Raw genomic sequence first — 22,964 nt, 5'->3', positions numbered from 1 at the left:
GTCATTGTCTTGTTGAAACAACCATTTCAAGGGCATGTCCTCTTCAGCATAGGGCAACATGACCTCTTCAAGTATTTTAACATATGCAAACTGATCCATGATCCCTGGTATGCGATAAATAGGCCCAACACCATAGTAGGAGAAACATGCCCATATCATGATGCTTGCACCTCCATGCTTCACTGTCTTCACTGTGTACTGTGGCTTGAATTCAGAGTTTGGGGGTCGTCTCACAAACTGCCTGTGGCCCTTGGACCCAAAAAGAACAATTTTACTCTCATCAGTCCACAAAATGTTCCTCCATTTCTCTTTAGGCCAGTTGATGTGTTCTTTGGCAAATTGTAACCTCTTCTGCACATGCCTTTTTTTAACAGAGGGACTTTGCGGGGGATTCTTGAAAATAGATTAGCTTCACACAGACGTCTTCTAACTGTCACAGTACTTACAGGTAACTCCAGACTGTCTTTGATCATCCTGGAGGTGATCATTGGCTGAGCCTTTGCCATTCTGGTTATTCTTCTATCCATTTTGATGGTTGTCTTCCGTTTTCTTCCACGTCTCTCTGGTTTTGCTCTCCATTTTAAGGCATTGGAGATCATTTTAGCTGAACAGCCTATCATTTTTTGCACCTCTTTATAGGTTTTCCCCTCTCTGATCAACTTTTTAATCAAAGTACGCTGTTCTTCTGAAAAATGTCTTGAACGACCCATTTTCCTCAGCTTTCAAATACATGTTCAACAAGTGTTGGCTTCATCCTTAAATAGGGGCCACCTGATTCACACCTGTTTCTTCACAAAATTGATGACCTCAGTGATTGAATGCCACACTGCTATTTTTTTGAACACACCCCTTTCAACTAATTCAACTAATTGCCCAATTGCACAGCCTTAAGAGCGTGCATATCATGAATGCTGGGTCTCATTTTTTTTCTGAGAATCTACTGAACCTACTGGTAACTTGTTTGCCACGTAGCAATAAAAAAATATACGAAAAACCTTGATTATTCTGGTTAGTCACATTGTACTGCTATTATTTTGAACAATACTGTATAACGTTACACATTTGTATTTCTATTGAACGGTGTTCTTTTGAACTACATATTTGTCAAATAAACCTAAAAAAATAGTTTCCACAAAAATACTAAAAAGCACAAAGGTTTTCAACATAATTAATAATAATAATAATAATAATAATAATAATAATATTTATTAAACAGATAATCAGCCTTTTTAAATTATTTCTGAAGGATCGTGTGACACTAAAAACGGGAATAACGGCTGCTTAGAATTCCGCTTTGCCCCCATATAAATACATTATTATTAGGCTATATTTATTTAGAAGTTATTTTAAATTGTAATAATATTTCATAACTTTACTGTATTTTTGGAGACTGAACAGACCCGGATTAAGAACACACAGGGTCCTGTGCCACCTTTAAAGTAGCCTTCATAGTTTTATTATACAAAAAAAACCATATAGAATAGAAATTTGCTTTTGAGTGGCGTCGATTACGATTATTTAACTCAGGGGTCCTGGAGTGCTGCCCATGTACCATTGAAAGGATCACTGACAAATTGACACAAATGGGCATACTAGACTTGTATAAAGAAAGACATATATGAAAACTGAACTGTTAGTTAAAATACAATGAAACTTGAAAATCGAGTGTTGAAAAAAAGAGTCACAATGAACTTTTATTGAACTGAAAACACAGATTTACCTGTTATGCCTAATACTTATGACGTATAAATGGTTGTGTGCGATCATATTGCTAAACCAAAGTGTCACCAAGACTCCTCAGACAATTGATCTTAGGCCTGCTTTCATAAAAGCCCTCAGAGAAATCAAAGTATGAAAGCACAAAAAGAAAACTACTGAGGGCAGAAATTACAACACGAAAATGGGAACACTGTCCCTAAACAGAGAAGCTCAATCTTACCATAACCAATCTCAAAGTCCCATGTTTTATATCTCTTCCCATTGCTAAAACACTTACAACTGTGGCTCAGTGGTAGAGCATTGCATTAGCAGTGCAAAAGGTTGTGGGTTCAATTCAGGGAACAAACATACTGGGTAAAAAATAAAAAAATTATACCCTGAATGCACTGTAAGTCTTTTTAGATAAGTGTCAGCTAAATGCATAAAAAAGTAAAATAATGACTTGATATTCATTTAATAATTGATACTGACTGCAATTTTATCATCATTTAAGATTTACAGCACCATACGTTTATTCTTTAATAGTGTCTGTACCTCAAGGTTTATTCAATTACCCCCCATTTTAACTAAATGTATGCATTTAGCAGACGCTAAAAGTGACTTACAGTGCATTCAGGCTATCAATTTTTACCTATCATGTGATCCCGGGGAATTGAACCCCCAACCGTACGCTTGATAATGTAATGCTCTACCAATTGAACTAACGTGAAATAATAAAACATGTATTCATACTTAGGACTTTTGAAATGTAGAGAAGCATTCAGATTTTTCTAATCAATAGAGTCAATGTTACAACCCAGTTTAACACACTGGAATATTTATTTTACAAAAATATGAGAACGTCAGGCAAATACAGATATAAAACAAAATGCAAAAGCAGCTTTTTTTTCTCAATGGCAGCAAATTGGGATCTTTAGGTGGGCCAGTTTAATAAAACTCATACAGGAGCCAGAGCCTAAGACAAACATTAGCAGCAAAACCAGTCCAGAAAATACAAAAACAAAGACACAACACTACCATATCTCATTCATCCTTATTCAAAGAAAAACAAACTAATATGGTCCTATAAGGGCACAATGACCGACACTCATTTCAATTTGGTTCTTGCAAAAAACATACAATTATTTGCACTTTACTGACAATGTAGTAGCTCACTGAAATGAATCAACAAAGCATCTGCTTTCAATTCAAGAATACGCGGTTTTAACAGAATAACATATAGCTTAAAAGAGATTCACTTTAAACTGAATTTCAGTATTTCATCATAAAAGGAGATAAATTATACTTCCTTTATGATTAACCATCATTACTGGACTAGTCATGACTAGATGAACCAGGCTTTAAAAAAAAAAAAAAAAAAAAAGTAATGTCAAATGCACGTGATCTACAGTCCATCCACATGTGCTTTCATTACATAAAACAAACAAACAAAAACAAAATCTGTATGCTAAAAGCAGAAAAATGCTAAATGTTTTAGCAGTAGAATTACATACAGTTGAACAAGACTTTTAAACAAAGCATTTTTCCATCCCCACATCTCATGACAAAGCTGAAAACATAAAATGCAACATTAACATTAAAAATGTACACCGCAGATTGGTTTCTTGCAAAAAAACAACAACAACAACAAAAAAAACACATCACTCTCCAGCCAATGTGTGAAAAAAGAAACCCTTGACAAACAATTCCCACTTCTAATCAATGTGCACAGTTAAAAGACTAAAATAATTACTTTTTTTTTTTTTTTTTAAATGATTACAGAAATCCATAAAACATAACTACAAAATATAAGACATACATATGATTATAAAACAGAAATACATCATAAAACATCAGAAATCATTCCACTCAGTTTACATGTTTTAAAGAATAAGTGGAATGAACCATATACATTTCAGCCAGTCTAAAGTGATATAACACTTGATTATTAATGACTAAAATATGCTTATAAAGGAACAAAGTTGTATTATAATGGTAATAATTCATTTTCATTACACAGTGTCTGTGCAGCAGCTAAACAGAATAAAAAGATTGTGCACATTGATTAGAATATGAATGCATGGTGGATGAATTAGCATATTACATTACTGTGATTTAATGGATAGTATTTTCCAGCTTTATGATTTTTAAATTCAAAGTTTTCTCTGTCTGGAGTAAATTATAAATGGGAAAACATACTGATAAAACAACTGATAAAATATAATACAAATAAAATACAATAAAAAGGAAACCAAAATAAAACAGAATATTTAAAAAGACACTTTTATTGTTACTGTTCTTTTAGGAACAAATTTGCCTTATTGATTCGAGTTGTTCAAGTCTGCAGTGACGTGAGGTGTAGCACCATTAGTTCATCACTGTCCACTCACAAATTTGAGTAGTACATTGACAGAATGCCTTCTGAAGCATTACAGTCAACTAATATAATATGGTAATAAATAAGCACAAAATGTAGGGAGCAAAACATGTACCAATGTCCAGCGTTTTCAAAAGTAATTTGCTTAAAATGATATCCGATCACACAAATCAAAAGTGATTTTAAAAGAGGACTAACTAAAACAAATCATAAAAAAAAAAGAAAAAAATTCATGGGGAAATGCAAATATCAAATATCAAAAGGTGCTATTTTTTTTTATCCAGCATTACATCATGCCAAAATTAATTTCCATCACTAACAAGAATGGGATGTACATTCAAAAGCCTAACATTTAATACATTTAGAATGTTAAAACACTAAGAATTACTAACCAAGCTCAAAAAACGGATTAGTTCTGTACAAGACCCACGAACATAAAGGCCTACAGTTACATTGGTGTACACTGTTTGCTATCTAATGCCCTCTGAAATCACCAAATCTCATCTCAGACTTATTTGGAGGAGGGTAAAGCCATCGTAACGTCAGTTCAGTGGAGATTTTAAAACTGGTGGCGTTACACACCAATTAGAAACTGAAATCATTTGATAGACTGATGCACTGAGACAACGGATAGCTGATCACAGAATATTTGTGAAATCAAAAATGCTAACAGTACAAAAGTTACCACACGACAGTGATTTAATACATACAATATAATATCAATATTATTAATAATAATAATATTATATAAATAAAAAATGATAAATGCTGAAATGACCAACTGTATGTTACATTATCTGTCCATAATCGATGAGGATTACTGCGAGATTAATGGTTAAGCTAAAACCTGAACCCTTTGTTGAATCTAAAACTAGTCATAAATAGACCTGAGCTTGGAATGTGACAGAATGAGTTTACTGATCCTGAGAAAATGAATCAAGCATCGGTTCTAAAAGGGATGGTTCACCCAAAAATCAACATTCTCTTATCATTTACTCGAACCCTCATGTCCTTCCAAACCGGTAAGTCTTTGTTTCTTCCGCGGAATGCAAAGATGTATTTTGAGAATTGTCTCAGTGTTTGTTTTTGTCCATACAATGCAAGTCAGTGGTAACCAAAACTGGTTGGCTGCCAACATTCTTTAAAATATCTCCTTTTGTGTTCCACAAGACGGTTTGGAGCATGAATCTTAATTTTTTGGTGAACTATCCCTTTAACTGTGTGAGTGTTTTGTAGTACTACAGTGCTTGCCTATTGCTCCTCATCCAAAAGCTTCAACTGGATTCAGCAGGCTAAATGCTAAATTCTGAAGCAGCGTCCTTCCTTCCCTCCACTTTTACCATCACACGCTAAACATGACGGCACTGAAAGCAAACCATCTAGGAGATATTACGACTTGTTAGCCATTTGTGATGATCTATCCAGACAATGAAGTGAAATTGGAATTGGAAGGATGCAGCATTGAGTGTATAAGAAAGGACCTGGACTTAATCATTGAATTATGGGATAATACATTACTCTCCGAGCCTCCAACGAATCTCGCAACCTGACCTTGAACTTAACGCTCACCAACTCTATAGTTACTTTTATTAGACTTTCATAACTATGCTCTAACACTTTCATACATGTATTTCTGTTATCCATCTTGGTTTATTTCTGCACTAAACCAACCCTAAAGTCAACATGCAACCCGGCGAGGGTCATCCTTCGACTACGTCTCGACACTAAATCCCTGACAACAGGGTGCAGACTGTTTGGTATATGAATCGACGGGATTTCTACAACAACCTACACCTTCAAGTTCACTAAAATTAAGACATAACATGCCAAAAAAAAAAAGTCAACAATCAACACTGACATAAAATGTGTGTACAGGATGTGAAACTTATATGGAAGGTAAAATCACTTACACATTATAATCAAGGAAATATGGTGTTAACTAGTGCTTCAAAGCATTTGGTAGCTCTGTCCTGGACGATTCAGGATACCAGGATGCTTGTGATGAAATGCCATATTAAACCGAGCACTAAATGAAGCTGCTTGTCTGTGGTTATGCAGTCATTAAAAAAAAATAAAAAGTCACATGAGGAGATGTGTCCGCACTCTCCTGCTTGAACTGCAGAGTAACAACATAAAACAGAAAACACCACAAAAATCCTCCTGGCTGAGGACTTAGAAAGTGTGAGCTCAAAAACAAAAAAGTGAATTAGCGGTTATATCTTTAGGTGTCAAATAATCGGTTCCGTTCAACGGGCCTGAATCTCGCAGTAGTTGTGGTTCTACATTTGCTTAATCCAAGTGAGACGGACACGGTCCCACTTAAGACCTTGCTGTTTCATGGCAGTGATGTGCAGCTAAGACTCAGTTTAGACCTGTACATTGCATTGATGCAAACAGACGCACAATCCCTGGCAGTGTGCTGATGTGGCTTCAGATTCGAGAAGCACATTTTCCTCTGAGCAGACAGACTTCCTTTCAGGAAGGTGGGTGGGAGACGAGAGCAGCTTCTGATATTGTCAAACATGTAATTCCAGGCAGCATGATGTTGATCCGGATGAGCTGGCAGTAGTGAGGGCAAAGACAAAACATGATCCACCAATAGTTGCGGTGATCTTTTTAAAAGCAGCATGTGACGTTATGCTCTGGAAGACTGGTTCACAGGGGGACTGGATGGGGGTCTACAGTGGGAAAGCATGTCTTTCAAGCAGCTCTCTCCTCCAGGGAGGGCTTTTGGCTGGGAAAGGGTTGGGTGTACAGACTCTTGCTGGTGCTGTCGAGACTCTGGAAGTATGGGTGAGACAGTGCATCATAAGCTGATATCCTTCTGGAGGGGTTAAAAGACAGAAAACGCTGCGTAGGGAGAAAATAAGAAGAAGAGAAAACAATAAGTAAACACAGTCTATGGCACTTTTATATATGTATATAAGAAAAAGTCCTTCTACAAACAGGTGCTATTTGTGTCCCTCATATGCATTCTCTAGAGGTTACACATCACACTTTTGAAAAAGAAATAAAGTTGTGATAATGACATCATCCCTTAATGAAATAAAAGTCTGCTTGTTTTATTTTGTTAAGTACAAGCAAGTGATTGGTGATAAAAAAAGGGATAATTGTAAAAAGCATGAAATTCTCAAAGAAGCTACCTTTTGATTTCATGAAAATGACAAAAAATGACCATTTTAATACCATTTTAAGGCATAATTGCATCCAAGAAAATTATATAAATTAAGTGAAATGCAATCAAATGTAAGCTTAATATAATAAAATATACTTTAACTAAAACATTATTTGCGTGATAAAATGGCAAAGGTTTTGGTTTCATAGAATGGCATTCTACAATTAGAATCAAGACATTAAAAATATCCTCAGTGTTGATGTCTACTTACAAGTAAAAGTGATTTGCCCAGCTCATCCATGTCAGGCACCAGGTCCTCTATGGGCTGGGGAGGGCGAGGGGAAAAGGCACTCTGTGGCAGGCCCACCTCCTGCGGCCAGTCCTCTGGAGAAGGGACCCCCACCACACTGGAATATTACAATCAGAACATTCAGTTTGCTTTTATTTTAATTACATCTCAATACAGTCCAATTAAACACAATTCTAACAAGCTATTGTTGGAGTTACTAGACCATTATGGTACTCACTCAAAAATCTTGCCTAACTGGTCAACGTCAGAGTTCCCACGGAAAAGAGGGCTGAAGATAGAGAATGGTGAAAGATTGCAGTTAATTGCATGATTCCTTTTACAGCAATAACTAGACCCAGAAGGACCTTTTTGTATTCATTATAAACTTAAACTATAAACTAAAATAAATTATATAAAATAAATAAATCAAAGTGATTCTTATATAATACTGAAATTAATAAATTCAAACTAACATAATATTGAATAAGTAAAACAATGAAGTGAATAAATAAATTAAAATAACTAAAAGATTAAATAAATCTATAAGTAAAAATAAAAATACGAATGAAATTAATAAATAAAACAGAACTAAAATAGTCTTTAATAAATAAAACTGGAATGAATAAACTAAAACTGAAATGAATAATCCTTAATACATAAGTGAAACGAATAAATAAACTAAAATAAATAAATAGCTTAAAAACGCCATGTGCAAGACTGCAGGGACAGTCATAAAACACAGGTTATGTTTAGATGTACGCTCTGCTATAATCACGAACAGTCTCCCGCCTGTCTTCTAGACATGAAGGCGAAGGGAAAGAAAACCCTTATAGGTTTCACTGTACAAATAAGGCCCCAAAGCCACATAACAGACATTGGTCTACTGTATGTGTGTTGTTTCCTGGCCAGCCTGAGACTGAGAAGATCTGAGGGCTTCTTCAGCACATGCTGGAGTCCACCGGCCTGCACCGCTGCTGGGGCCTGTGGCGTCCGGCCAGTCAGGACACCCGTGGGCGGGCATGCTTCCCTTGGCATGCTCACAAATTCCAGGAGCCACAAGCACAGGGCTTGGTCTCCAAAACACACCACACAGAGTAAAAGAGAGCGAAAAAATCTATGATAATGAACTGTGTGAAAAAACAGAAGCACAGAAATAAAGATATATGATTAATGAGCTAAAATAAGCACACTATCAAAGCGTTAGGTCTTAGACTAAGCTGCAAAACCGCACTTGTTATTCCCCAGGCCACCACCAGATGTCGCCCAACAGCAAGACGAGCAGCAACCGCTCTTTCTTGACAACCGTCCTCAACTTGAGCTCAACTGTAATCAGACAAAAGGGCCAGAAGTGAGCACATGCATGATTCCCTACGCCTCCGTCATGTTCAAACACCCTTAAAACTAATTAAAAGATGAGTGAGAAACCAAGCCAAACAAAAGTATGCATATTTTCCGGAAAGACTATTAGAGAGCTACAATACAAAGGCGTCTTTGTGCGGTTAAGATGCTGAACGTTCTTTGCAGGTGAGACGGAGTCGCCGGATGCTTCCCATCCCTTTCACCGTCAACCTCCTTGTTAAAAAGAAAATTGCCATTATCGTGCCTTTCACATACCGCATCAACTGCTGAAGCCCTCGAAAGCAAACTCAGTCCCGAGCAGTTAAATCACACAAGTCCTTCTATTTTCTAACAGTGAGCGAAAGATCTCACCTAAAGCAGTGTCATGCCAAAACAAGTAAGATTATGGCTGAAAATCTCTAAAGCACATTCTGCCTTCCTTTGGGCTACTTGCTAGTCTGAATGAATTAGTGGCTTTTTGCACAAGGAAGACATTATGGCGGGGCAGAGGCTTCCCGAGTGAGTGGGCACAGGCGGGCACACACCAGGCCTGCACACGCGGTTAAATGTCTCTTTCCACATTCCACCCGCGCCAGTCACCTCTGGAATGCATCGGTGTATCTGAATCGCTGAACACAGGCCGGAAAAGGTGCGAGTCATGACGAATAACAGTGTCCAGGATACATGAAAGGAAAAGTTCAGTTACATGTGCAATGTCATTGGAAAAACGCTTTTTTTTGTCCATGCTGGCTTCATGTGGTTAAGAAAACAAATTTACATTTTTAAGAGAAATATCAATTAAATGTAACCAATTAATCATAATTAAGTTTGAATATGTTATGGCAACCCCATACTTAGCAACCTGAACTAAGAGACTTAATGGACTTATTATTATTAATAAAAATAATAGAAGATTATGGCAAACTCCTTAACACAAAATAAGACGACTTAATACTAAATAGTAATTTATGGCCCATAAATATATACACATTTGAGGTATCTGTTTATGGCCAAATGACAAAATAATAAAATGTAAAAAAAAAAGGAAAATGATAAGTAAAATGAATGATAAATAATGTAAAGGTAAATACATTGAAATAAATAACATAACAAATAAAAATAAAAATAAAATAATTCAACTGTGGCACACTTCTGCAACCTACTGAATACAGCCAAACATTGAGGGAGGGCAAATTCTCACTGAAAAAGAAAAGGTTGTGCTGAATTTATAACAAAAGACGAAATGTGAATATTGTTGATGAAATAAAATAAAGCACAGTAATCACTTCATTATTGTTATTTACATTTTATAGGCAGTATCTCTTCTTCTTGTGAGAGCAGCTTAAGGTTGTGAAAACAAGGACCTGAAAGCCGTTGCACGTTAACGCTTCACGCGATAGGCTCAACCCTTGTAAAAGCAGAATGTCAAAAGCACTTTCTGTCATTCAGAAACACACTGACTGATCACTACATCCTCCATGAGACACAGATACAGACTTGCATGAAGTATGTCTAAACTTTGTGCACTGTGAGCATTCAGACAAGTAAAAACCCTTTTATAAAACCCTCGACAAAACGTGACAAAATGACAAAACATTACGCAATCCTCTCCAGGAAAACGCTGTCCCTTTAACAGTTCAACTTCCATCTTAAACAAAGCCATACAATATGTTGCTGGCTGAGGTGCTCTACATCTTTATAACAACTCTCAGGTGAATCGAATACCTCCTTTACTGGAGCTGGCGTGTACAGAGCGGTGCACTTCTCAGACATCAGAAGAGAAACCTAGTCCCAGGTGCCCTTTAATCTGCAACAGGTGGCCTTTTAAAAAGCATTCTTAATCACCTGCAGGAGGAGAAAAGGTGTGCTGGTAGCAGCAATGAAAGCCCCCCTTACTGTTCCACCCTCAGGCCCTCGTGGAGGCTCGCCAGAAGCCCAGCACAGTGGCGTTTTTATGGCACACTGCTTTAGAGAGTGGAAACCAAACACTTGAATGAATATAACTGCTGTTTTAGGGTTTCTATAGTAATTAACAAACACAAAGCCACTATTTAAACATGTAGTTATGCGCACACAACTAATCATAACTTTCCTATCTGAAAGTTTCCTATAAGATTATTGTATTAAGCACTGAGTCAGCTAATGTTTATCTACCGTTCCTGTAAAGCAAACACCATCAATGGATGGCGGAAGGGGTGGACAGGGGAGCTCGACAGAATGTGAAACACCGGATGCGTTTTAAAGTGTGTCCATGCTCGTGCCTGTGCTTTCCATTACAAATCCCCCCTCTCTTTATCCGATTATGCACTTGTTATGGCACGTCAGGAGAAAATAACATCTGCCCACGCACGAGCGACATGATGAGGGGTGGTTTATTCAACATCATCGAACAGCTAGGAATGGAATGTGGCAGCAATGCATACACACATGAACTTTTTTCACGCACTATTCTGTTTTGAAATGTGTGCCTTTCTGGCACTTCAGAGAGTTAAGATTGGTGACCAGTTTAATTAGAGAAATTGCATCACATACCCTAGATATAGAGATAATCTATATCAGTATTCTCACTGAATTAAGAAATGATGACAAAAATTTATTTGCAAAACTCTTGTTCCAATATTCTTGGGAGCAAATGTAATGCATCTTAAGTTTTCTCTTTATAGAGTTTTAAAGAAATCATTTTAAGAGGCTAATTGGTGAAGTAGAAGCCACAAAGAAAGAACCGTTGAACTGTTAAATCCTGCTGTCACTGGATTGAGCAGCATTAATAAATATGCCAGTGTTGAGTAAAGCGGTTGGAAAGATTCGTTAAACCGCAGACAGATGAACGGATCAGGTCTGTAGTGCCTGTAACAACTACAGTGAGTGACACAGGGTTTATTTATTTTTTTAACCTCAGCCTCCTGCAAAAAAAGTGGTCAGATGTAGTATAGTTCTACACGGTACATTTTTTAGATGCTCCCCGGGCAATAATTATGAATGGGCTCCTCTTTATAGAAATCATAACTCTCATTGCTCCCTTTGTGCCGGACACATGCAAGCACTCAGGTCATCCATGCTTGACACGTTTAACTGAACGATACCCATTTAGATCCTCCATTTGACTTTGTTTTACAGTAAATGAGTTAAACCGTGATGCTGTGCAAACTTACCGCCGTCTGAACATCTCGGCAAAGATGCAGCCGACACTCCACAGATCCACAGGAGTAGCATAGCTGGACTGAAGCAGCACTTCAGGAGCGCGATACCATAACGTCACCACCTGCACACACACAAATATAATTATTAGAAAAATTCATACTAGATATCCTTATTTACATGCCATTACCGGCCACTAACTGGTAGAAGATGTTCTTGACTATATAATCAATGACAATTCTTAGTCAAAATGGTCAATAGGTGAGACCCTTGAGGAAGGCACCAAACTCCCAACTGCTCACCGGGCACCACGGCACATGGCTGCCCACTGCTCTGATTGTGTGTTCAATGTGTGTGTGTGTTCACTACTCACTGCTGTGTGTGTACTTGGATGGTTTAAATGCAGAGCACAAATTCTGAGTATGGGACACCACACTTGGCTATACCTCACGTCACTTTTCACTTTAAAATTTAAAAAAAATCTGTATTTTATGACTTTATAGTTTTCTGATTCTTCAAGGTAATTTCGCAGGGTTTTAACTGTATTGCTGCTGGCAATGCCCATACATGAGTGCTTGTTCAGTCTATATTGTAATGACCAATCAAACACCTTATACAGGCTGCAGGAGCCCAGGAAGACTCAGTATGCAGGACACTGCTGTTAACAGCTACAGTAGGGAGAGCCTCCAGACAAAACTCAGTGACCTTGCTCCAGGGTGGATGGCTTCCAGGTGCTTTCCCTCCTCAGCGCTCGCTCTCTCGCTCTCCTCCCAGTAGGCTCTGGGCCCAGAAACCCCCAGGATTATCAGCCAAATCAGTCCGGCCTGTGTTTGTAAGCAAAGCCTGGAGCGTATATCAGTGACTCGTATCCTAAAACGTGCAGTGCTCGAGGGTACGCCAGGAACTGAAGAAAAAGAGTAAATCCTTACAGCGAAAAACAATGAACCTTCATGAATTTTAATTATTTTAATTCTTGGGTTATAAATGCAAGACGCATCAAGAACTGGTTCGGTTCAATTAACCAGACATGTCTACACTTAAAAACTGTAAATGGTTTAAAACAAATTTTACTGTCAAATGTTTAGGTTTTTCAAGTAAAAACTATGAATGACTATAATTTATGGTTAAAAAAAAAACAAAACAAAAAAACTAAAACCTTGCATGGCTGCATTTTGCATTAAAAACGTGGTCAATTTTACACCCTGCACTATCGTGGTGGTTGTCAGTACATTTTGGGGTAAAAATGCCCAACAACTGACACTACAGTGGATCAATTCTAGACAACACTGTCAGCTTGAATTGAATGCAAATCATTCAGATTCAGTATGTAAATCATTCTAATTGTAAAAACCAATGACTCATTCATGTTATAATGGTTGCAGTGCGAAATAAGTTGCAAGTGCTGTGTTGACACTTTTTTTCATTTAAGTCTTCCTGGTTTAGTGGAAATGGAGAGGAAGTTGAAGGTGAAATAAAAAGGATGAAACATTTTGGCCTCTTTGTTACCATGTGACCACAGCAAAAGCGCATTGCATATTCTAAAATAGATTCCTCTGGTGAACAGCACTTTATTAGGAAATTGTTTTTTTGTTTATACAAATTTTGGAAGTCAAAGGTCAGACACATGGTGACTCAAACCAGGTGAGACTCTGACTCAAATGTGTTTACTATTATAAAACAAATACTACGATAAGGACAGTTTAAAGTTTATATTGGCTCATCTAAATGCCTTCTTCAATATTAAGCTCTAAATACTTCTAAAAGCTCGTTCTGATCGAGTCAAACAAGAACAATCATTTCAGAAGACTGAAAGCCCAACCTGACTCTATCATCTTCAATCCAAACATTCTGGCTCAGCTGAGCTTGTCAACTGCTGTTGTCTTATCTAAATGTAAAAAAAAAAAAAAAAGAGAGTATGCTGCTTGACTTCTAGGAAGAACCACATACCGCTGCTGATGTTCAAACTGAAGTATATCCGCTTGTATGACAGTGTTAATAAAAGGCCATACCGCAAGCGTATACACGCAATAGCTGGCTCACACAGCATCTCTCGAACAAGCTGCAGCTTAGTAAAGCTTAAGATATACTGCAGTGATCAAACACTGTAAACCATCAAAAGTACTAGACAAACTGCCTGACAGCACTTCAGAATTATTGTACCAAGGCACATGATAAAACACAGTGCATTCTGAGAATATCACAATGCATGCAAGAGCTGTGGTTTTCTTCGATGTTTCTCTCATGGATGACACTCAAAGATGGCAACAGCCTGTGACATTTACCCACAGAGTTCCTCTGTCAAATGGTACATGCCACAGTTTGCATCATGACGCCAATAGTAGCGGAGACGGAATGTACTCACATCACCCAAGCTCACGTCAAACACAGAATATATGTCAGAGAGGCTGTATGCCATGACTTCAAAGGATATGCATGTAGCTTCTGACGTAAATTGATGAAGGTTTGCAGAAAAGGAACTTGTTTCATCATCATTTTAATACAACCATTATTAAACAAAAGGACAGAGGGACTACTGTAAATGTAAAAAGTAGAATGTTGAAAGCAAAGGATGTTATGCAAGTCATGGTATTTTAATGCTGAAATTAACCCATTTAGTCCTGCGGGTCACTAAATTAAAAAGTTCTACCACTCTATTATCAGTAATTTTAGGTGCGTACAGATGTTGCATACAACAGACAACTTTTAGAATAGTTTTTGTACAGGTTGTTTAGGGTGGTACTTTTTAATTTACGCTGCAATTTTCTATTTAGTGACCACTGAGTGACATCTATAGTACCATTCTAAGGTTTGGGTCAGTAGGATTAATTTTTTTTTTATTTACAAATTTTATCGAGCAGGGAAACCTCAAATTGATCAGGCATTTGCAATGTTGCAAAAAATGTATATTTTAAGTAAATGCCACTCAAAAGAATGTATCATGGTTTCATCAAAAATATTAAGCAGCACAACTGTTTTCAACATTGATAATGATAAAAAAAAAAACATTTTGATTTAACATTTCATCATTGGATATGGTTTGCTTTTTATTTGATTACATATAATATTTGCTTTGGAAAGAATGTCCTTTAAGTGAAAAGATTCCAGTCTGTATACTTTGGACTGAGCATGAATACATGCTTGCATTTAAAGTTTCTCTCTCTCCTCTCTAAATTTCTAACCATGCTAGTGGTTGTGCGACAGGGTGGCCTACAGAGGTTTTTCTGAAACTGGCCGGTAATAAAAGGGTCAGATAAAACAGCTCTGGCTGACTTTAGATTAAAAGAGAGCATTCTGTGCATTCCTATCTTGTGAGACAGTGTGGGCCCTCTCAGCCTGAGGGAAACCAAGAAACTCTTCTCAGCGCCACTGACCAAGCATATCCAAACGATCCAGCGGCTCAACTCTTGCACCGGGCCACCCTGCATTTCTCTCTACCCCACTCCAGCTAATGCACCTCTAGCCCCCATTACCCCAAACCCCTCCTTTTGATTTACCTCAATAGGTTAAAAACAATAGAGACACAATGTGATTCAGAATGAGCCTGGCTCTGATGGAGTTGGCTAGGAGCCTCTGTTTACATTGTCTCTCAAAGGAAGCAAAGGATGAAAGGCCCCTTCAACACAAGACATTCATCCGCATTCTTTCAGGCCGCCCCCGGACACGTTTAAAGGGGCAAGTCGGCTAACTTGGCACAGTACAATGCCGTTTGCTAAAAATGCGCCTCCATGATGACCCATTATTCAGCTGGTAATAGATCAGTGAGTGATATCATTAGCTAGCTCCTGAAAGCCCTCTGCACACTAAATTACATATTTTCAAAACTGAGTAGTTGGTCGATCGTATGAGTGACTAGTCAACTAATTCGACCTACATGTATAATTATGCTTTACTTAGAGGCAAATTTACATAAGATGATCTTATGTTTAAAAAAAAAGCAAGGCAGAGCGCAATGCAATGGAACAGAAGGCTGGAGTTATTTAAATGCTATTTATAGAAACTATTTAACTATACAAAGTTTAACATGATTTAAGTTAGTTAAAATAAGTTGAAAATAAAGTAAAAAAAAAAAAAAAAAATGAACTAAAACTGTCATCCGGTGCAAAAAGGTTTCAGTTATAAAATATTTTAATTATACAATACGGTTGGACTGAATGCACAGTCTATTTTTGTGTTTGCTGTGCTTGCACATTGCAGGCATACTGAACAAGCCTCCCTCTTCACCTCCAACCATGTTTTTCTTGGGACGAGCCATTCTTTGCTTCACAGTCAAACAGGCTGTAAACACTATTATTGTGAAGCCCAAGGGTTTTCCCCTAAAAATCTGTTTAAAAATGGCAACAATACTACCAGCTTTGGAGATTGGAGAAAGATATATGAAGGCCCAAGCGAGCAGCAGCATAAACTGTATACAGTAAAGAAATAAAAACTCCACAACTGTTGCCAAAGTATGCAGAGCTAACAGGAATGCTGTATGGGGCCCTCTCTGAGCGAACAAAGAAAGCGCAGTCAGACTCTTTTTCCCCAGCGCTACCACATCCGCACATCATTAGTTGGAAAATTCCTGATATATGCTGTAATTTTTTATTATTTTTTTGCTCTGGTACAGGCAAGGCTTTAATATCCAGATGCCACTGGATCCTGCAACGTACCCCCAAATCAGTCCCCCCAAATTCTCTCAGTTGGCCTGCAGCCATTGGTCTGTCAACATTTAATACTGACAGGGTCTGGGAGCAAGGGTTCAGCGCTCTCTGTGGACTGTTAGCAAAAGAGGTCACACAGGAAATACCAAATAAGACGCTCCCTCATACAGCGCCACTCTTTGTGTGTCCGTTGGTGTTTAGAAGCCCCCTGCTTTCTCCGCTTGATTTTTTCTCTCTTCCTTTCTCTTTTTTTGAAATACCGGGGGAGATATTTAAACATTCCCAGAGTGTGCCGCACGTGCTCTCCTATGTGCCATGTTTTCCTTTTTCCAGACATGCCGCTGCCTCTGAGTCTGTCCAAAGCAGAAGCACATTGTCTGGCAACAAACAAGCCACTGCGCTCATCTCAAACCAGAACCGGTCTAAAAAAAAAATCTGGTTGGATTCAGCTGAACCTAAACAATTTTTCATAATTAAGATTTATGGTTTGGACAGAATGTCTTGCTAAGAAACGTAATGATTTGTAAAACTCCGCGTACCAACCGCCCTGTGCCTTTTAAAACTTGTTTCAACGGCAAACGCCCATAGCTTGTTTCAGCATGGCTACATTTTTGATAAATTTAAGTGTCATGGACACATGGGAAAGGTTTTATACGAACAAAACTCTTTCGGCCAAGTGGAAGCACTAAAGCGCATGTGTCTGTGTATCTCCTTGAAACTGTGACCTTTTTTGAAGTGTAAGGGTGAGAGGGGGGACCTGCCAAACAACGATGAGAATGTGATCTTGTTACAAACTTGTATAACTTACTTTCACTCTTGGGTTCCATAGAAGAACGTCATACAAGTTTGTAGTGACACGCAGATAAGAAAATCTTCCAATTTTTATTTTTAGACAAAGCATCCTATAAGAATTATTTAATTTGAAGATCACTAACTTTGTTGCTATGACATGCAACAAATGTTCCAAACAAAGCTCAAGTAAAATGTACTCCATTTAAACTATTACGTTTCTGTCAGACTTCGGCTAGCACGCTTAAACTCTCGGTTTGAAGGTGAAGATCTGATTGGATACTCTTGGTTTGCACTGGACACTAAAGCTGAGCCCAAAATGGAAATCCCATTAAGCATATTCATTTCGTAAAAGGGGTTGAATCATTTCTGCTGTCAAACAATGAGTCATTTCCCCTCCCTGCACGTATATTGAAACAACGACAGCCTCATTTAAGAATGCCTAGCTTTACTTTTGATCAGAGCGGGGACTTTAAAACACAGCAGGTTGTCTGTGTGTCTCTTCCTATTCATGCTCACATCACAATGATTATCATCCGCAACAGCCTGCAACCAGGAGAGATTAGAAGAGGCGTGAGTCTCCGGCTGCAAATCTGACCAGACGTGCTTAATGAGAGGACAGATGGAGTGGGCCGTTAATTGCATTATCAGTTTGTTGGACTGTGGCCCTACTTGTCAAGCTGTTTGGAGAGCCAAAAAAGGCTAGCTCATCTAATTCATCTTCAGTAGCTACTATCCAGGATTGTATGACCAGTCAAGTTGTGTAAATTGATCAAAAAAAGTTAATATTTATATTTATATAAATAAATACATATATTTTTACACATTGCCATATGAACGAACAATCAGAAATGATACTCGCATTGCGTAAGCACACAAAACTTGCTTAATTTTGAGCCCGACATCATCGAAATCAATGATAAAAGTTCAGTGAGTCAGATGTTGAATCAGTAGCCACTCGAACAGATTCAGTGAAATTAATTCACTAAAACATTAGTCTGAATACCTAAAAAAAATGTCGCAACAGGCAGTCAGCCATTTTGAAATTCCTCTATGGTTTTTGTGCAGTTTTTGCCATTTTCAGGCCTCATACTTAAACATTTTAACTTTAACAGTTACTCATACAAATTGCATCATCTTCAAATTTAGTGAGTGTAATCATAAATCCTTGGCGATGCTAAATTGCAAAGATCTTGAGTTTTCGTTGATGGGCGTGTCCCTGGAAGCCTGACAAAATTCTATAATTTGCCATGCGTTAACTCAGGCAAATAATGGCCAATCTACCCCAAACTTTACACGTTTGATAGGAGTTCTGTCCTCAACACCTGTCCACGCCCATGTTCAGTTATAGCCATAGCGCCACCTGCTGACAACAGGAAGTGACATGTGACATGATTCCTAGCAGCTTATTAAAAAGCATGTGTTAAATAGGCTAGCAACATGGTAGCAAAACTTAGCAAAGCTATTAACCCTTAAATGCATCCAGTCCAGTTTTTGCTTTATGCCTGCGATAAGGTGAGGCTATGAGTGAAGCATCACGTCATCGTTGTTTATTAAATGAGGAATAAAGGTGAATTGCATTTGAGTCATATTTAATTATTGTTGCACAGGAAAAATATACTTAAACTATATTACATACCTTGGGTCGATAGCAACTCTATACACTTTTTACAAAAAATTCAGCAGAAAACATACATTCTTTTATATTTTATTATTTTTTTCTTGTTATATTGTTTATAATGAATAGCCTGAGGATTACTAAGAAAGATTTTTTTTTTTCTTTTTAGCGAAAAGGTTAGTGAATGATGTCTCGGGTTGCTAAAGACTTGAGTTATGTATTAATGGGTTAATGGAATAAATCAGGAAGTTGCAGTAACTCATGCATACAATGTCCAATCAGCCCCAACCTTAACAAGTTTGATAAGAGTCCTGTCCTGAACACATCTACATGTCAATATTCCGTTACAATTATAGCACCGCCTGCTGGTAGCAGGAAATGGTATGTTTTACACTGTAATGTACTAAAATATGCCAGCAACTGCAAAACATGCTAGCAACATGGTAGAAACATGTTAAACCATGCTAGCATCATTTTGCTAATGGTTAAAACATGCTATTAATGGCATGAAACTGGAAGTTGCTGTAACTCAAACATAGATTGTCCAATCAGCCCCAAATTTAACAAGTGTGAGGTCTGTTGGCAACAGGAAATGGCACGTTTTACATAAACTCAAACAACACATGTCAATTCTGCCCTAAACTTCACGTTTATGCTTTAATTCCTGGCTTGAAGACATAATCATGCCAATATTCAATTATAATCACAGAGCCACCTGCTGGCAAAATTAACTGGAATGTTTTATACAAGCTTAAACATACAATGTTTGGCATGTTTTACACTGGAATACAATGTTCAGTCTGTACCAAACTTAATGTTTGATAGTAGTCCTAGCCTGAAGGCATCTATAAACCAATATTCAGTGATAGTCATAGCACCACCAACTGACAGGCGCCACTGGATGGCAACAGGAAGTGACATGTTTTACGCTGTAACGTACTCCTCATTGAGATTTAATGACATTATCATAATTGGTCAGTCTACTCTAAAGGCTTTTGCGATGTTGATTTCATTTATACTTCTGCGTCGTTGTCCACGTCAATGTGCAAACCGCTAGTTTGCAGTGTCCACAGGCATGTTGATGGTGTAACCTTCAATATCACGACAAAAGCCGAAGAATAAGCAGGTCGTCAGAGAAGAATTATAGCCATGACGGTGGCAAATTAGTATCAAATCATTATTTAAAACAACTAAAGAAGGCAACAACGGGACAAGAGAAGATGGCATTAAACATTGTTGGTCATGGACAACTAGTGATGTATAATGCTGTGTATTATAATAAATAAGACACTTGTTCTTTGCTTAGTTTTTTTTTTTTATATAAGGTGTAACATTAAAATATATTAAAATGCACATAATCACACAACACTCAAGTACATATTAAGGGAGGGGTTCTAGCAGACCAATCACAGCATTTGCGGTCCACGTAAAATAGATTTTAGGTAGAGGTGCACGTCAGGCTATGCCATACTACACATAGCCTAAGGCGTAGGTTCAACGCAGAAATATAAATTGGGCTTTATGAGTTTGAGTGTCTTTTTGAACAATTCAACTCATAAGAGTTATTTTCAATGAATCGGACCACACTGGTGGCATGAATAAAACAGCCAGAATTATTCGCAAACATTTACCCTTGAGGTTGCGAGTCTTAGTTAACGACTCTTAAAAAAATTAAGTCAGTTATTTGTGAATCAGACTGTGGTTGCACTTTATATTTTTGAAGCAATAAAACAGCTCATAAAATATATTTGTTATTTAAGTTTTAGAGTTAAGAATCATTCTGTAAATTGAAGCCCCAAACCCATCAGATGTCAAATGACACAATCAGCTTCAGATTTTAACATATCTGTCATCCACATTTGTTCAGTGAAGCTCAATCAGCATTCAATTGTGGAATGGTTTTCTGTTACAGAACAAGAGTCTAGCAAACTATGGTCACTAGGTGATACAAACATAAGGGATTCATTCTACCATGAGAGGGGAAGGAAGTGACAGGGCCCACAGGACACCCACAGCACTGAAGTTATGAAGTTTGTGGTATCCAGAAAAACCGTTGCAGGAAAAGAGGAATTCTTTTAATCTCACCACAATTTGAGTCATGACAGCCACTTGTTCAGCTAACCTACAAAAAACCAACCAAAGGACTTGAAGGATTCTCATGCACTTTTGGATCACTTCTGCAGATGGCATCTATTTTAGAAAGGCCTATAAGTATGTTTTATAAGATGATAAAAGGAATGGACAAGCCCATTCTCTTTGTTCAGTGCAAAAATGTTTGGAGGTCTTACATGAGGAGCATAGCACTAGATTAATGTATGCTTACTTATCACTTAAAAGATGTAAAAAATTTACAACAATCAGTCAGATAAATGATCAGAGGCATTTGCCTGCTGTTCCCTAAAGGCGGGGACACCCCAAGCCGACATCAAAGAACTAGCGGGCGACGAAAGCCAACGGTGTAGTAGCCTTGCGTCGGCAGCATCGGACCAATAAGCTGCGCTGGAACACACTGCACAGACTACAACTGACACCAAACTAACACATGCATTGTGCACTTTCCTTGAGAGGAACAAGCTGTTCATATTAGCAGCTTTTAATAGCATATATTCGTCATTCAAAAGGAGAAACCAAAAATAAGATATACAAGATAAATGCAGATTAAACATTTGCATATTAGAATGATTTGAAAAAAAAAAAAATCATGTAACATCTAAATAGCCTTCTGTCTGAACCGCCTTCATTCACATGCTTGGTTTCATCACTTTTACACTTTAATTCTCTGCACTGACTTGTTCGCTAAACTGAACATCCAATCAGAGCTCTCACTCTCACCAATGGCCCTGACGCCGATTCAGCATGTTTAATCGGGCAAACTGCAGCCGATGTGAGCCCGACAAGTGGAACATACCAAACAGACTTGCCCGACCGTTGCTCGCTGTCACCCCAACAATGGCAAATGGACGTCGACTTGGTGTGTCTCGGGCTTAAATCCAATTTGATGAGCAATGTGGTGCACATGATGTCTGCTTTAGCAGAATCCTAATCGCTTTCATGGGACAATCCCAGCTGCCTCTATTTCTACAGTAACACCATTTGGTATAAAGGAAGAGGCCGCAATTGATTTCAACCCATACAGTTCATTTGATTACAGTTTGCATGCATCATAGTGGACATGCCTGTACCTACAAAACTCCAAAAACATACCTACATATACAGTTTACTGCAGCTTCCAGTTGAAATGAACACTAGAGGTGGTAAAACAAATGCAACCTTTGTTCCTTCACAAAAATTTATGATTACAGTGGCAGATTATCGATTCATAAATTCTTATTTTGACATGGCACAATACTATGTTATGACATCAAAACACTATTACCACAGTGCATAATTTGTAAATTAAACCGCTTTGCATCACATAGCTAGGTTTAAATTCATGGCTCTTCTGGCATAGTAAACTTGCTCTGTAGCTGACCTGGTATAGTACTGTACTTGCAATGCAGAGTGCTCTGGTATGAATCCCATAAAACATAAGCCAAAATAAAATTGCTAAAATGTCATGGGTGCTTCAGCAAATGTGTTTTTATCTAAGGTTTTCGTTTGTTAACACTATCAGTTAAGTTTAAGGTAGGGTTTAGTGTAGGCCATCCATTATTTTCAAACACATTGGAGAATTAAACGTTTAGCTCTACTCACCGGGCATTTAATTTTCACCCACTTGTAATAAAACTATGCAGGATTGACATTCATCTGCTTCAGATAAAACTCAACACATTTAATGCCATACTCTGGACATTTCACTCCGAAAAAGTGTCACGAAAACATTAAAGAAGAAACATTCATCCAATGATCCTGGGTAGGAAAAAAGGCATCTAATTCATTCAAAAAGGAAAAAATAAAAGTTTGTTTTGTGTCTGTGCTTTAAGCTGTCAATCAGAGGTGGACAAAGGCCACCAAGAGAACCA

The 22,964-nt window shown here is 37.8% G+C and overlaps 1 protein-coding gene across 1 annotated transcript in view; it reads right to left on the bottom strand.

Moving 5' to 3' along the window:
* Window positions 1-2,519: 2,519 nt before the first annotated feature.
* LOC127935432 (cyclin-dependent kinase 6) overlaps window positions 2,520-22,964 on the bottom strand; it is a 32,750-nt gene continuing 12,305 nt past the window's right edge. The window contains exons 5-8 of the mRNA XM_052533289.1: window positions 11,970-12,079; window positions 7,718-7,768; window positions 7,462-7,597; window positions 2,520-6,925 (exon numbers count right to left, since the gene is read on the bottom strand). Coding sequence (XP_052389249.1) covers window positions 6,776-6,925; window positions 7,462-7,597; window positions 7,718-7,768; window positions 11,970-12,079 — 447 coding nt within the window. The 3' untranslated portion in view covers window positions 2,520-6,775. The remainder of the gene's footprint in view (window positions 6,926-7,461; window positions 7,598-7,717; window positions 7,769-11,969; window positions 12,080-22,964) is intronic.

This window comes from Carassius gibelio, chromosome A19, assembly GCF_023724105.1.
Source record: "Carassius gibelio isolate Cgi1373 ecotype wild population from Czech Republic chromosome A19, carGib1.2-hapl.c, whole genome shotgun sequence".
NCBI classification, from domain to species: domain Eukaryota; kingdom Metazoa; phylum Chordata; class Actinopteri; order Cypriniformes; family Cyprinidae; genus Carassius; species Carassius gibelio.
This window is presented reverse-complemented; position numbering and strand designations above follow the sequence as displayed.